A 16,225-nucleotide genomic window follows, 5' to 3' on the forward strand; every position below is an offset into this window, starting at 1 on the left:
CCCCCCCCCCCCCCCCCCCCCCCCCCCCCCCCCCCCAACAACCTCCGGTTCCCTACCATATACAGGTATCACGCCAGATAAGGTCACTGCTGTTTTTACATGTTTGAGCTCTTAGTCAAACACCTTGATTATAGCTTATTTATTTTGGCCATGAGGTATCAATCTGACAAACAAATGAATCTGTTAACATGATTGAAGAGATCTAGCTTTTCAAGATCACCCGTGAAGACGTTTATTGAATAGGATTTTTTCCATTTAATTTTTAGATAGTTGTAAAATTAGTCTCTCCCACAAGCAAAAAGAAATGGTGAAAAGTTAACATCGCATCTTCCACTGCTCAGCTTTCCAACTTAATAGTTGGTTGTAAGAGGATTCAACTGCAGAAATTTGAATTTTAGGTATGTATTTCTATAGTAAGCACCTCTGCTTCATGAAGACCACTTAATAGATGTTATCCTATTTGTAAAGATTGTGCTTGAATGTTTTGCAATTTTGTATATTTTGTTCAAGAGCTATTTGTGTATGTTTAATGGCTGTACATGTAATTCATACCATCTTGAAGGTCTGAGTCAGATAAAATGCACATGATTCAGTCAGTAGGAAATTTAGTGGTTTTTTTTTGAGTTTAAATACTTAACCTAAGTATTTACGCTTGCCTCTTTCATTCAATGTACAGTAAAGGTATCATAAGATGGAATTCATCATATTTGTGTGACAATGTATTTACAGTTACAGGTTACTATTTCAGGTGCAGATGGATTTGGAATACTTAATTTTAACATCCCCACCACTCCCAATTGCTTTTGCTCTGTATGCCACTTGGTCTGTGTGATCATAGGTAGCTTTCATTTCGTCCACGCACACACCACCCCCCCAGTGTTCTGTTGCTCTCCTATGTTTACCCTCTTTGACCCAGACTCCTGGATACAAATCTACAAGCTATCTATGATAGGTATACAGACTAATAACTTCAAAACAGCAGTATAAGCTTCCATGTGATCTCCAAAGAATCAAGTTTGCATAATTTATAGATTTTTTTTTTAAAAAAACAACATTCCCAAAATGCTACTTGGGTACCTACAATAATACAGCAGGAAAGGTACTTTCACCATTAACCCCTTAATGTAATTGCAGACCTTATGAAATGTTTTAACATTACAGTGAGCTCTCAGCAGCAATCTGTTTGAAATCCCAAACTTCAGCTTTACCAGTACTACTACACCCTGGTGAGGCAGCAAGTAGCTTCCAGTGTTATTTTAAACAAAGTCCCCTTACTCAATCTGAGCATACATGTACGAACCTCTTGTACCAACTTCCTCAGTTGTGAGGAAGGGTCACTGGACCTGAAACATTAACTCTGATTTCCCTTCACAGATGCTGCCAGACCTGCTGAGCTTTGAACCATTTCAGTTTTTGTTTCTGATTTACAGCATCCGCAGCTCTTTCAGATTTTTATTATCTTAGTAAGGTGCTCTCTAGTGATTCTTTATCTTTAATTCTCTGCAATTCTTATTTATTTGAATTAGGAATCTATTCTCACTAATCTTTTTTTTGGTTAACCCAAAATTAAGCTTTTCTCCTTGTCATAGTAGAACCTGGATGGTCATCTTCCCCAAATCTCTCTGGCTGACAGTGTCTGGGTCCAGCAATGTCAGCTGTGTCCTATGTTTTAATACCTGAAAACAAATGTGCCTTGCTTTCAGTAAGTGTTTCTTTGTTTTAGATTTGTCTCCATAACAAGCAGGTTATATTGCCTTGTCTTCAGGCAGATTTTAATGGAAAAATTTGCATTTTCATGCAGCCACATAACCAAATTTCAGTATACAACTTTGAGGTTGAAGCAACAAAATGAGACTCCATTCATGGATATACTTAAAGCCTTTCAAAGTTCAGCAACCAAGTAAAAATGACTTGGAAATGCTGGAATTTTAGGTCAAAAATAATTGAAGGTATTCAAATGGTTAAATTGCACTAAGTACAAAGTTCTGTGGTAGTGGATCAATGATGAGACAAAGGCAATGGAGGGAAATGGACCATGTGAAACAAAGATGAAATTGTCCAATTATTGTTTGAGGGAAAAAAAACAAATGGAGGCTATTATCTGTGTTCAGTTTTTCCTTTTTACAAGGATTGAAAGGATTGGTACTGATGTGTGTGTTCTTACTTTAAGACCTTGACATTTCTTTTTTTAAAAAAAAACACAAGTTTCAAATAATTTGGTGAGACCAGGGAGACTCTGAAGTGCTGCTACAAAACCTTAGTAAATAGAATATTGCATTTATCACTCCCTCACACTGACCAGTAGGTATTTATAAAACGTAGACATAGTTTGGCGAAGGGGAAGGAATGACTTGTCACAATGGGAGTTGAGTTGGCATATTGGGGCAAGTGAAGATCCCCCACGACACTTGTTCTTCTAATTCCCACAACTGATAATGGGCTTAGTTTGCATTTCTACAAAAGGTGATAGTAGCTGGCCATGACATCAAAGCAACATGCTGTTTACTTTTGAAAGCTCTTGGCGTCTGCTAAAACCATTGTAGTGGAGTTGGAGTTGTTGGTGGAAGAGAAGTATTTTGGAGAAAATGATCCAATAGCAGGAGTCATTTTTATCATGAAATTGGCGAAGGCCAATTTTTGCAGCACCATGAATTATTGCAGGTTTGACACAACCATTCTCAAATGTGTCCTCACCTGTGACTTGTATTCCTGACTTTGTGATAATGTACAACTGTTCTTTGGCAGTTGCAGTGCTCAGCTTCATTCACTAGTACTGTAAAGTAGTATCTCCTATCAATTTGTAGCAAGACTCTGAATATCTAGACTTTGACAAGGAAGTATCAAGCACTTCATATACTAGTTAAAAACTTCTCAAATATAAGAAAGTCTAGCCATTTTTCCATTATCTAAAATGCAGCACTGTTATTCAGTCTCTAGTTATAAGTTACTTGTAAACATTATTGGTCTGTGGTTTTTTTGTTGGTTGAGCTACAATATAGCAACACCAAGTTCAAAGCTGCCCAAAACTAAGCAGTGCAATGACTGTTCCTGAGACCCTATGTCCACTCGCTTTGTGTTAGTGTACTGTGGCTGCAAAGCATACAGTATACAATTTGCACCGAAATAAAGTTTCCTAAACTGCACCTTTACCATCAAGATGGGCAAGTGTGCAGGCCACTCAAATCCTTGAGTCTGATCTGGACCTTGCTTTGATTTTTTTTTTTCCCACGTTCCCATGATCCTCAATGACCCCTCTGTATCAAAAATCTGCCAGTCCCAACCTTGAATTTATTCAGTGTCTTACCCCATGGAACTGTGTGGACGAAAGAATTCCAGAATTCATAACCCTCTGAGTAGAAAATTACTCCCCATTACCATTTTAAACAGGTGACTACCTTTTTAGTCTGAAGTTGCACCCCAACATTCTAGGTGGGAAATGTTCTCTTGGTATCTATCCTGTTGCGCCCTGTCAGAACTTGGGTTTTAGTAAGATCAACTCTCAAGTACAAGAGTAATAACTTTGAGGACGTCTTCAACCAAGTTGGCTTTATTGGGTAATGCTAACCAAGATTTTACATCTAGGTACCTTATGTACCTAAGATGGCATCAGGAGTGGTAACTTTGTACGCTTTTCACAGTACTTCTGTACTTGAGTACATATGACAAACTTTATTCTTTAGGCTTCTGGTCCATATGCTGTAATTTCCTACTTAATGCCATTGAGAATATCATTAGTGCAAGGATGGAAGGTCCACAGTTACATTCTAGGGGGAGGAAAATACCACTGGCATTCTTGGAACAAATTAGTTAAGTTAGTAATAATCCAAATTTCTGAAGAGTCTTTGCAAAGAGAACATCTGTGAACTATGATAAAATGAATATGGGCTAATGTAAGTTTAAAAATAAATATTTTATTTCCTGGGTACAGTTGAACTTGCTGAGATCTCTTTGAAAGAGACCTAGGAGTGTTAAATGACTTGCACATGATGTTCCAATATTGTAATGTAATACTATGGAAAACTAGCAGGCGATTCAGTTATATTACCAAAAAAAGTAACTAAAATGCCTGGAAGTTTGGCAGAAACTCCAGGCTCAACCGTGAGCAATATAGAGTTCATATCAGTGGCTATTTCACTGGCAGTGGGCACAGTAATGTAATGAAAATTTTCTGAAGAAGGGCCCTGACCTGAAATGTCAACTTTCCTGCTCCTCTGCTATTGGCCTGCTGTGTTCCTTCAGCTCCATGCGGTGTTGTTTCTGTCCAACTTGTCCGCATCAACCAGATGTCCAAATCTGATCTAGTCCAATTTGCTAGCATTTAAGCCATATTCCTTCAAGCCCTTCCTATTCATGTACCCATCCAGATGCTTAACAAATGTTGTAATTGCACCTGCCTCCTTTCATTTTGTCTCATCTTTCCTGTCTCACCTTAAACCTATGCCCTCTAGTTTTGGACTCACCCACCCTAGGATAAAGACTTAGGTTATTGACCCTATCCATGACCCTAATGATGTTATAAACCTCTAAAAGGTCACCTGTCAGCCTCTGACACTCTTGGAAGTAGGCAAAAAGCCCGAGCCTATTCAACCTCTCCCTAAACTTGAACACTCTAGTCTTGGTGACATACATCCTTTTCTGCACCCTCAAAGTTTGTTAAACTTAGCTCCACCATATAATTAGATAAAAGTAAAACATGTGGGTTAGGAGATGATGGTTGTTTAACAGAAAACAGAAGGAATAAATGGGTCATTCTAGTGTTGGCAAGTTGTGATTAAGTAACCACAAGCATCAGTACCAGGGCCACCAGTTGTTCACTCCATATCAATTTTGAAATGTTGTTTCATCCTTTACTCCAGACTGGAAGATCTTACAAAACTAAGTGGGAATGTCTTGTAAGAAAGATGTAAAGTGGCTTCAGGAAGACTTGTATAGGCTTAGTGAATGGGCAAGAAGGGGTTAGAGGGAATATAATGTGGGGAAAAATGAGATTATCCACTTTGTTAGGAGAAACAGTTGTGTAGAGTCATTATTGAAATGGTAAGAGTGTAAATGTAGAAAGGGACCCAAAGATCCAAGTTAATAAGTCACTGAAGGCTAACCTGCTGGTGCAGCAAGCTATTAGGAAGGCAAATGGAATATTACAATAAAAAGTTTAAGAGGAATTGAGTAGAGATGTCTGTCTTTGGTAAAAGTTTGGTTAGGCAGCACCTAAAGTACTATGTGCAGTTTTGGTCTCCTTATATCAAGAAAGGCCTCATTACCACAAAGGGAGTTTAGTGATGGTTCACCAGACTTCTTCTTTGGATGATGGGACTGTCCTAATGGAGAGATTGGGCAAACTGGGCCTGTATTGGAGTTATAACTCACTCAGAGTAAAAACTGTTGATGCTGGAGGAACATGGCAGGCCAGGCAGCATCAGAGGAGTAGGAAAGTGTTTTTTTTTTCCCTGGACCTGTATTTTCAGAGGTTTGAAAAGTGACCTCCGAAACATACTAAATATTTAAGTGGGTAGTCAGGTAGATGCAGGTAAGCTGTCTTCCTTCATTGGAGAGTCTGGAAGCAGGGGATACAATTTCAAAATTTGGTTGGGGGTGGGGGGGTGTGTGCTACTTAAGTTTGAAATGAGAATTTTCTTCTACTCCGCATTGAACCTGTGGATTTCTGTCCCGTGGGGCTGTGGAAGCTCAATGTTTGAGTATTTTTATTGTAGTGATTGGATTTTTGACTCAGTAGAATAATGTTATGGGGATAGAGTGGATTAAAAAAGCATTGCAATGTTTAGTTAGCCATGATTATGTTGAATAATGGGGCTGCTTCAATGGACTGAATGGCCTATTTTTCATTTGTTCAATGTTCCTCTGCACTTGTAATAAAAAATGGCTTGTTATATTTCCTCTAGTAGCTAATAGTACTAGATCCCCCTGCAGTAAAGACAGCTGAAGATATTACAAGACATTTTTAAGATTTTTAGATTTGAGACATCATTGAAATTGTAAGACGTAAGAATCTTTAAATGCCATTGGCACATGATTCTTGTCATCACTTTTAAATGGGTTACTTGTAGAATATGTCCCTTTTTTGTTAAACTTTGTTCTTTTAAAATGTAATTGGTGCAGACTTACAAATCAAATAGGGGAAAAAACTTCAACTGAAGAACTTGCCCTAGTTTAATAGAAAAGATGTGGATGTGATGGAGAGCTTTAGAAACAGGAATATTTAACTACTTCAGAAGTTCAGTCTGTGCTCTACTTTTTGTGATATTTCATAACCGTTTCAAGGCTGGAATATTCCTTAATATTTTGCTTGCACTTTATGGGAAACGTTGTGCTCAAAACTAATTCTGTCAGGCAGTCAGATTCTCAGACAATACCAACTCCAAGTAGTTTTGTCAACTGACATTTTTCTCCCCCCTCTGGTTTCCTCTGAATATTTGCTTTTTAATTAATGACTTCTTGCTGCTTTTGAAATGTCCAAAGTAAACACTAAAATTCCTTGGAGATGTTCTCCAAGCTGAGACGTGGCATTCCTATTGTATTAATTCATTATGGCCACTTGGGGTTTTGTGGGTTTTCACAAGATGCTCCGAATAGTGAGTGGCGCCAAGTTACAAATGGTGTGAATAGATTGGAAATCTTCTGTCTGAACCAAACTTTAAAAGGTGGTTGTCTAAGTATCAGTGCACGTGTAATTTTCTTTATATTTTAGAGCCATTAGTCCTTGTTTTACTTTCTATGTCCATATTTCTAATGGAACCTGTCAGATTGTGGTGTTGTAATTAAACCCTTCTACCAGTGATGTTGCTATAGCATCTCTACTGAAGTGGAAAGTTGATTTGCAGCTTGGCATACCTTACACCTTGTAAGGACAAGGATACTTGAAAGCAGAGTTGGACAGGAGCTATTTAAGAAGGTGGGATTTCTAAAAATTATCAGTAGCATCCATGTCTTAGCAATAACTGGCTAAGGGAACACAAGTGTTGGGACAAAGCTGATGAGATGTAATCGAATATCCCGAAAGAAGACAGATTGTAAATGACTGACTAAACAGCTGAGATGGTAGTGCTCTATTGATGCATCAGAGTTGTCTAAACACTGAAAATACTTAGAATCGATTCTTGAAAACATCATGAGTGCAAGGAATTTGTGGAGCATGCACACCTTTTTTGAAGTAAATCCAGGAACCACTTGTGATTTGTTTTTTTAAAAAAAGTTACACTAATATTGAACATATTCTCCAAGCTGAGAGATGGATTGTTCTGTTAATATGGTCATTTAAATAAGACCGTCCTATTCAAAACAACTGAAGCCTTGTAAAATAGTGGGCAGGAATGGGTATAGAGAAGTGCGATGATATTTCTTGGTAGCAAGTTGATAACTGAAAAACTAATTGCCTCTTTTTTTGGTATTATCCAAAATAGTGTTAAGATGTGATATTAAAACTAGTGATAACTGATCAGAGGCATATGATCAGCAAGAATTGATTCAAATTTTCAGACATACTTTTTTAATTGTGTAATAAAATTTGACTAATTGTCAGTGCAGCAAAATCTTCACAATATAGATTGGTTATGGAGTAATGAAGTTTTTTTATCTTTTTTCCCCTCCCTTGGGTGGAGGAAAAATTGAGCTGATATTTTTATTTGGACATGAAATATGATTTGCTACTTGTCTTAAGATGCTGGATCAGACTTAGTCAGCACGGTAATGAGTTGGTTTACATATTAATAACCCAATGAAGGTACATCGGAGGTTTTGTGTATTGTCTGCATCAACTTTTTGAGGAACCCCTGATAGCCTTGTCATCAAAATCTGTGACTTCTTGTTTTATTCTTTTTTTTGTAATGTGGGTGTTGCTGTCTGGTGCTTGCCCATTCCTGGTTGCCCTTGAATTGATTTGGCTTTGACCCATTTTAGAAGGTAGTTAAGCATCAGATATTGAATCCTAAAAGATATTAATAGGCTAGATTTTTTTTGATTGATGTAGGCATAGCTGGCTAGGCCAGTGTTGATTGATTGTTAATCCCCCTCTGCCAGAGGGTAAAGAGTCAGCCACGTTGCTGTAGGCAAAGCATGGCAGTTTCCTTCCCTAAAGAATATTTGTGAACTTTGTGTTGTTTTTTGTTTTTTTTGTCCCTGACAATCAGCAAGGATTTCATGGTCATGATTTAGACTCTTAATTCCAGATTTTTATTGAATTCAAATTTCACCATCCATCATGGTTGATTTTTGAACTCCTCTATTATCATAGAATCCCCACAGTATGGAAACAGGCCATTCAGCCCATTGAGTCCACATCACTCCACTCCTCCAAAGAGCATCTCACCCAGGACCCTCCCCCACCCCAATCCCTATGACCCTGTATTTCCACCTAGCCTGGACACTCTTTGCAATTTAGCATAGCCAGTCTGCTTAACATGCACATTTTTGGACTCCAGAACATTTGTCTGGGTCTCTGGCTTACTAGTCCAGTGACACTGCTACCATGCCACTGCCTTCCTAGGTTGAGATTGGTTGAAACAACGGCATTTCTCTTGACTAGTTGCTCCATTTGGAAGGAAGGATTTTTCAGCTTGGAATAAATGGCTGAGGGAGTATTTTTGGCTGAATGACTTTATCTTGAGTGAATGTATGTTGATGTCAGGAAGTAATGCTCAGTTTTGAGATTATCTTTACAGAATTTTTTCTTTGTCATTCCTGATATAAAATGCAACTTGGCTTTATGGTTTATCTTCTAATGGATCAATTGATATAAAATTAATGTGATAGTAGGCAAAGTTGTAACTTTCCGAATGTGTTTGGTGTTAAGGTGGTAAAGATAAATCATTTTTTATAGTGAATTAAGTTTTTTTTTGATTGCAGCAACTGATTGAAAGATGATGGTTTGCAAATAGATTTATGAGGAACTATGAAAAGACAGATTAATACCTGCCGAATTATGTTGACAGCAGTGTGGAGAATTTGAATAACAATGTATTACTTCATATTTAGTAGTTTTGGACTAATGTTCCATTTTTGTTTGGTTTCCATTGGCTTTTTTAATCAGGTTACTGAAATGATGTAGTGGTGCATCTGAGGTGCTTGTTTCAATAGAACTGTTTCAAATGATGTGTCTGCTTCAATGGCAATTGTACAGTTAATGTGATGGGAAATTCATAGCAGACTGTTCTTAAGCAATCTTAGCTGACACCACAATTGTGCATGATTGGCCACTTGACCACTGGTGGCACTTTGTCTGAAGGAAATGGCAGTGGAGCTGTGTAGGTAGTAACGGGTGATGCTTTGTGCAATCAAGTGCCACTTTCTCTTGGAACTTCTGAGAGTTTTAAAAAAAAATCCATGCAGTGCAGATCTGTATCTGCTTTGATTTCTGTACTAGTTCCCGTGCTTGCAAAATATGCTGGCAGCATCTAGCAGAGGTCAAATCCTGTGAAATATCTGTGCACTTTCCTAAATAGATTTCAGCAGCAGAAATGTTTCGCATTTTTGAGGCCGAGATAGCAAGGCAGCTGATGTCTGTCACCATAATCTGAAGTAACAAAATACTCCCATTTTGTATTGAATATCAATTTGTTGAATTAATACACCAAGTAGTTATCTGAATTCATCTAGTAAATCACTTCCCTCAAATACTGTCCTGTGGGTTTTCAAAACGTATTAATCATTTAAGTATTTGCCAGTGACTAAATGTTACTAGCTTCTCTTCACCTAATGTGATGGTTCATACTGGAAGGAAGTTCTTGATCAAAAATCCAATTATTCAACTGTAGCTGCAATATTAATTAGTTAGGGCTGCATTCTTTGGATTTAAGAGTCTCTTGACAAGTCATGATAATACTTGAACTCTGCACTGTCTCTCTTTTTTTACTTTTCCTCTCTAATTTTGATGTAGAAGTGTAGACTTAACTGTTTGGCAACATCTGTACTAGAACTTGACACTTCAGATCCTTTTGAATTGCAGCCATTATCACTTTATCTGCAATAGTTTCACACCCTTCTGTTGGATTAGTTGTTGCTTCCTTTTATTTTGGGAAAACAAAAGTCCTAGGTTTGAATGTTCTTTTTGTCTCAAGATCTTGACTTGCCTCCATTTTTCTGTTTGTGACCCTGCCTTTCCAACTGAAAAATCCTAAGCAAGATACTTGTGCAATAGTGAGTACAAAACAGATTTTTTTTAATGAAACTCAGAATACAGTTTTCCTAACTTGTTTTCTTAAGTTTAGTCGCTTGCTATACAAGGCAGTTGTGATTCTGTCTTAATTTTGTTTCCTGTCCAGGCTTTTGGTCTATTTTTTTTAAAAAAAAAAAACTCTGCAGAATTCATGGCTGTTCACTTGAATTTGTGCCTTCTGTTTTACTGCAGGTAAGGTGGCCACTTCTTAAAATTCTGATGGCTCAGCGGAGTGCCCAAGAAGATCCAGAGAGGTATCTGTTTGTGGATAGGGCTCTGGTTTACAACCCTGCTACTCAAGCTGACTGGACAGCAAAAAAGCTGGTTTGGGTGCCATCAGATCGCCATGGGTTTGAGGCAGCTAGCATCCGAGAGGAGCGTGGTGATGAGGTTGTGGTGGAGCTGATGGAGAATGGCAAGAAGGCTCTCGTCAACAAGGATGATATTCAGAAGATGAATCCACCCAAGTTCTCGAAGGTGGAAGACATGGCTGAGTTAACGTGCTTGAATGAGGCTTCAGTCTTACACAATTTGAAGGATCGATACTACTCTGGATTGATCTATGTAAGTTTCAAATACTTTAACATGGTGTTCAAATTTATGGTGAGAACTTATTTTGGTCTCCACTGACCTTTTTTTAAGATGGACATCAGTGATCCTCCTTTTTTTTGAAGGAAATTATAGTAGTGATGGACAATGTTCATATTGTTGAGAGAAACATTTAAGATGAGCAGTGTTTTTCTCTTTCAAAAGGCAATAATGTAGAATATTCTCCCTCCTGTTGAGAGGAGGATACACGTTTACAGTGCATCATGCCTGCATGGATGGTAATAATTAATACATTAAGTTTGAATGTGTTCATGAAAATTGAGATTCATCATTGATTAGAATTTATGAAGGTACTTGGAAAATAACAACATTTTGCCTTGCGCACATACTGTCTACTACTTGATAGATGAGTTGAATTTTGCACTCCCAGCTTTAATTCTATTTAATCTGAAGCTGCAGATTCTATAATCCATTTATTTGTTCTCTTCACTTTTAAACTGTTAACTTTGTGTTACTGCATCATTTACATCACTGTATTTTTTTTATATAATCCCTACAGTGTGGAAACAGGCCCTTCGGCCCAACAAGTCCATACTGATCCTTGGAGCATACCACCCAGACCCATCCCCCTATAACCCACCTAATCAACACATCCCTGAACACTATGGGCAATTTAGCATGGCCAATCCACCTACCCTGCACACTTTTTTTTTGGACTGTGGGAGGAAGCCCACTGAGACGCAGGGAGAATGTGCAAACTCCACACAGACGGTCACCCAAGGCTGGAATCGAACCCATGTCCCTAGCGCTGTGAGGCAGCAGTGCTAACCACTGAGCCACCATGCCATCCTAATGCTTGTCCTGTTGAACATCTGATCACTACCAGTAAAGCTGTGATTTATCCAGGAATTACTAGCTCTAGTAAAACATTGCTGCAATACTAGATACTTAGCCTTTTATGGAATAACGTGCCACTTATATTCTGGATTTTTGGCTTTGCCAATGTAATGGGATAAAGCTTGTCTGTTGGTGGAAGGCTTCAGCTGAACTTTGACCTTGACCCAATTACCAATGGATGAACTGCCCATACATAATTTGACAGCTGATACAAGATTGCCTGTTTCATTGGAGCAAAAGGGACAGAGATGGAAGAAGAAAGTTATGGTGTCTAATATTGGTATTTTGCTGAGAGAAAATTTTGACCAGATAGGACATGATACCTAACTGAGGGTAGAAACCTGTTCCACTATCTATCTAGCATTCTTGTCTTTTGAGCATAAAGACCAAAGTCTATTAGCTATGTGGTGAATTGGGGGTTCCAACCACACTTCTAGAAAAGTATGTAGGGTATAGTTCCACTTTTGCTTGATTTTGGTCATTTCTTGCTCTGATATTTTTGGACTCATTTAGATTCCCTTGCTGAATTTTCTATCTATCAAACATGAAATCTGCCATAAATGCTTGGGTAGCATTTAAAAATACAACCAAAAAATTTCATTGAATTTTGAGCAGTAGCTTAGTAAAGTAATTTTAATACAGTTTAAAAACTGTTTTTGCCAAAAAGTAGGAAAATTTTCAATAACCTGTGAATAACTCAATTTTTAAATTACTGGGAATAACTCTTAAAGTATTGTTTTTAAGAAGATATTTTATCCTTAAATTAAGGATCTTTTATTTTTTAGTAATTTCTTTTAAATGTTTAACCTACTTTTGTGTCCCATGCCCAAAACATCCAGTTTCATTCTTGGAGCCACCTGGAAGATCTGCAAACCAGCACAATTTGTGGAATCCCCCAAAGGTAATGGTCTCACCCATGGAGCATGTGGGTGGAGCCTGCATATCTCCCCGTGCATGTCAGGCAACTACAAAGGATCAGAAACAAGATTATACTGTGTGCAATCTACACTGAATTCATTTTTGCTGAAAGTTGGTGTATTTGAGTGGATACTTCAGCCTGGTATCTTTTCACACCTCCATCTAGGAAAATAACAGTTTTAAATGTCATCAATACTTTACTTTACTTTAATTCTTAAGACTTCAGAGATTGTACGCTTATATGCTACGCCAAAAGCAAGTTAATTTGTGAATTTTGATTTTTCTTTTCAACAAACAGTGCGGTGTTTTTCAAATGCTTTTGGAGTGTCTTCCAGCAGTGATGGTTATCATCTCCCTTTTCCTTTTGTTGATTTTGTAAAGTGGGTTGTTTTACAAAACATCCAAATGTTTGAAACGTTCTGATTTTGGTTTGTTACTTCTATTTGTTCTTCCTCTGAAGCTCTGACTGTTCCTCTTAAATTTTAACAGCAAGTTGGCATGAAAAGTTATGCATTTAAATGTTGCTCCAGGTTGATTTGGAGTAAGTGCTTACTCTTCAAAACAGTTATTATTTTAGGTTACCTGTTTCTGTTGGACTGATTTAATGGTAATGCACCAATGACAATAATCAAGTAAATCCTGACCTGCCTTTTTTCCCCTCCCTGCTGTGCTTTTATATGATTATGCTTCAGAAAACAATATGATCCAAATAACAGCAAATTTAGTGGCTTGGCTTAATGTCTTCTGGCATTTGGAAATCATAAGACATCTTGTTGCTCAGGTTTGAAATGAAATTCATGGGTCACCATTGAATGAAGGACTGTCTCATTTAAAGTTGTCCTTTTGCCATATTTAAACTGATGGCACACAACAGCTGAATTGGTTGGAACTCTTGCATTATCATTCAACACCAGTTGTCATACTTTAATGTAAGGACTACAACTGATTTAATGCACATGAATCTTTGTATCGCAATATCTTCATTTAGTCTTCCTTCCTGCTATGTAAGGTGTTTGAGTTTTCGTAGGTGTGATTGACTGTTTTAAACCCAGTTATGCCATGGGGAGTTAGTAGTTTGCTTAGAATCACCCCTGAAATGATGTCGGAAAATGAATCATGAACTTGGATCATTTTAGGAATTCCCCTCATGCCATTCTCCTCTTGATTGCATAAACTGACAGTCTTGAACCTTGCCAAATTGTAATTGTGTATTTAGACAGTGTTTGCTTGCAAGCTGTGTTTGGTTATTTTTTTAAGGGAGAATGTGTATTCTTGCCATCTGGAGATCAATAGACTTCATGAGTAGGAAGCCTGACACTTCATCCGTCCTCTACCTGAAAAATCTTTTCCGAGACCAGCTGTAATGATATGTTCTTGAATTGCCATGTGTTGAACGGAAGAGTTATCAATGATCCCAACCTCAGTGTTACTGTTCAAAACAAAATAATGGCTTTGATCATTGTTTTGAGTTTATAAACTGCAGTGGAAGGCCTGAGGGCCAGGAACAAAGTTTCGGTTATAATTTTTTCTAAAATGTAAACCAGTTTCTAGGATATCATATTTGACTTTTTTCAAAAACAAACTTTTTGAGCAACAGCCTGGTAATTATTGAAGAAAATTTGCTGTAAGTGGATCTTTCTTGTTTGTCCCAATGGTGTGGAACTACAGCTTGATGATTGCTAACAATGACGCAGGGTGCCAAGTATTGGGCTAATTGAGACTGAGGCTCCGAGCTTGTTTATTGAATAGGGCTTCTGTGGAAACTGGTGTGCAGGTCAGTAATTGTACCTGATCTCTGTGGCTCCTACTAACGAATTAATAATGGTGCTATCATTTCAGTTTGGTTAGGTAGAAAGCGTTATAATCCGGACTGTATTTATTCACAATTACAGAATAAATACACATTAACTGTAGTGATATTTTCAAAGGGTAAGGTGAGCTCATGTCACCATTTCATTTTTTAAGTTGTTTTAACGAGACTTGAATGTGGACTGGCAGGTGGTTGTTTTCCAAAGTAATGCAGATTGCCTCTTGTTCAGGTAATTAAGTTGCTGACTTAAATCCGGTAAAGATTCTCAGCATTTTCATGCATAAAGTGGGTCTTCCTGCCATGATGTGATTTGAGGCCAGTGGCATAGATGCTGTGGTGAAATAATATGGGAAGAGACTTGCGGTTGCACTGTGAAGACCTGTTGAGCTGAGGCTTTTTGGGACTAATTTTGTACATAGTTTCGTTTAAAGCTTTGTCTTAAATTTATTTATAGCTTTTGTTTTGAGTGACCCTTGATGAGAATGCCAATTCTAAATGTACTTAGAATTAATTTTTCACAAATGATTCTGAACAGCCTTGTCCATGGAAGTAATTCAGAAATAGTTAATTGTTGTGGATCTGCTGCCTCAAGAAAAAGTATATTTTTTAATTTTTTTACTTTTTAAAAAAAAAAGTGATTTTAGGCCTAGGTCGAGACTACTTTTGATCAAACAGCATACCTGCAGCTCAACACAATGCACCAGTTGGAAGATGACAATTTAAATCAGGTGCACTTGACTTCCAATGGAAGTTAGGATTAAGCCCTGACTTGAAGTAGCTTTCTGCACCTGCAACAGTTAGCATCTGAGTAGTACTAAAAGTCTAACGGTGGTCTTACCGTTTCAATCAAGCTGTGGCTGTAAAACAAATTGCTGGAGAAGCTTGGCAAGTCTGCCAATGTCTGTGGAGAAAAAGTAGTTAAGTCATATCAAACTCAACATTAACTCTGTTTCTCTCTCCACAGATGCTGCCAGACTTGCCAAGTTTCTTCAGCGTTTTGTTTTATTTCAGCATCCCAGAAGCTACACTTTTTTTTTTTTTTTTTTTGCTTTTATTTAGGTTGTGGGTGGTTCACCCCCATAAGACAGTGACCTGATTGATCAATGCCCCATCCACTACCTTTTTTTAATAAGAATTCACTCCCTCATCAATTGGTGCACCATGTTGGAGGGTGGTCCATCTACAAGGTACTCTGTGGCAACTTGCCAAGCCTCTAGAAATGTACAAGGCCAGCAGGTGAATGAAAATACATGCACCTGCAAGTTCCTGTCCTATTCTGTTTATACCCTAGTTTCAAACTATATCACTGTGTTCATTCACTTTGGCTAGATGAAAACCTTGAACTTGCTCCCAAATAACATGGGAGCACACATGGACTGCAGTAGTTTTTTTAAAAGGATCTTTTCAAGGGATAAGGTTTGGAAAGATCACTGGATAAAATGTAGATGCTCAGGTTAATGCTCCCATACTGGGGTTAAAGCCCTCTCATACTAGGTGGTGATATTTTTAGTTTCAAATCTTTAGTTGAATTAAAGCTAGCTTCAAGAATGGAGACCATAAACAACTGTCAATTGGGGTTTTAAAAATAAACCCATGTAGCTCATTAACCTGGTTTTGACCACCATCCTTTACTGGGGCTGCTTTGTGATTCCAAACCCACATCAATGGGTTGGCTTTTAAATGCAATCTGAAGTGGCTGAGCAAGCCACTCATTTGTATCAACTGGGTTCACCACTTGGCACCAGGAAAGCTAGCAAACTCAGCACTGCTCCTGCAAAATATTTCTTAGTAACTCCTGGATATTTGTGCTAAAATTGGTGGAATTATCTCTAAACAAGCACCAGGCCAATAATTGTGCTCACACCAAATCAAACCTTCTATAG

At 37.9% G+C, this 16,225-nt stretch overlaps 1 protein-coding gene across 4 annotated transcripts in view; it reads left to right on the forward strand.

Moving 5' to 3' along the window:
- LOC109930294 (myosin-10) overlaps positions 1-16,225 on the forward strand; it is a 152,914-nt gene that overhangs the window by 1,047 nt on the left and 135,642 nt on the right. For 3 of the 4 annotated variants that reach the window (XM_048610754.1, XM_048610751.1, XM_048610753.1), the window contains exon 2: positions 10,361-10,732. In XM_048610754.1, coding sequence (XP_048466711.1) covers positions 10,388-10,732 — 345 coding nt within the window. In that variant the 5' untranslated portion in view covers positions 10,361-10,387. Of the gene's footprint in view, positions 1-266; positions 399-10,360; positions 10,733-16,225 lie in introns of all 4 variants that reach the window. The other variant, XM_048610752.1, reaches the window with a different exon arrangement.

The sequence above is a fragment of the Rhincodon typus genome, chromosome 23 (assembly GCF_021869965.1).
Source record: "Rhincodon typus isolate 14 chromosome 23, sRhiTyp1.1, whole genome shotgun sequence".
NCBI classification, from domain to species: Eukaryota; Metazoa; Chordata; class Chondrichthyes; order Orectolobiformes; family Rhincodontidae; genus Rhincodon; species Rhincodon typus.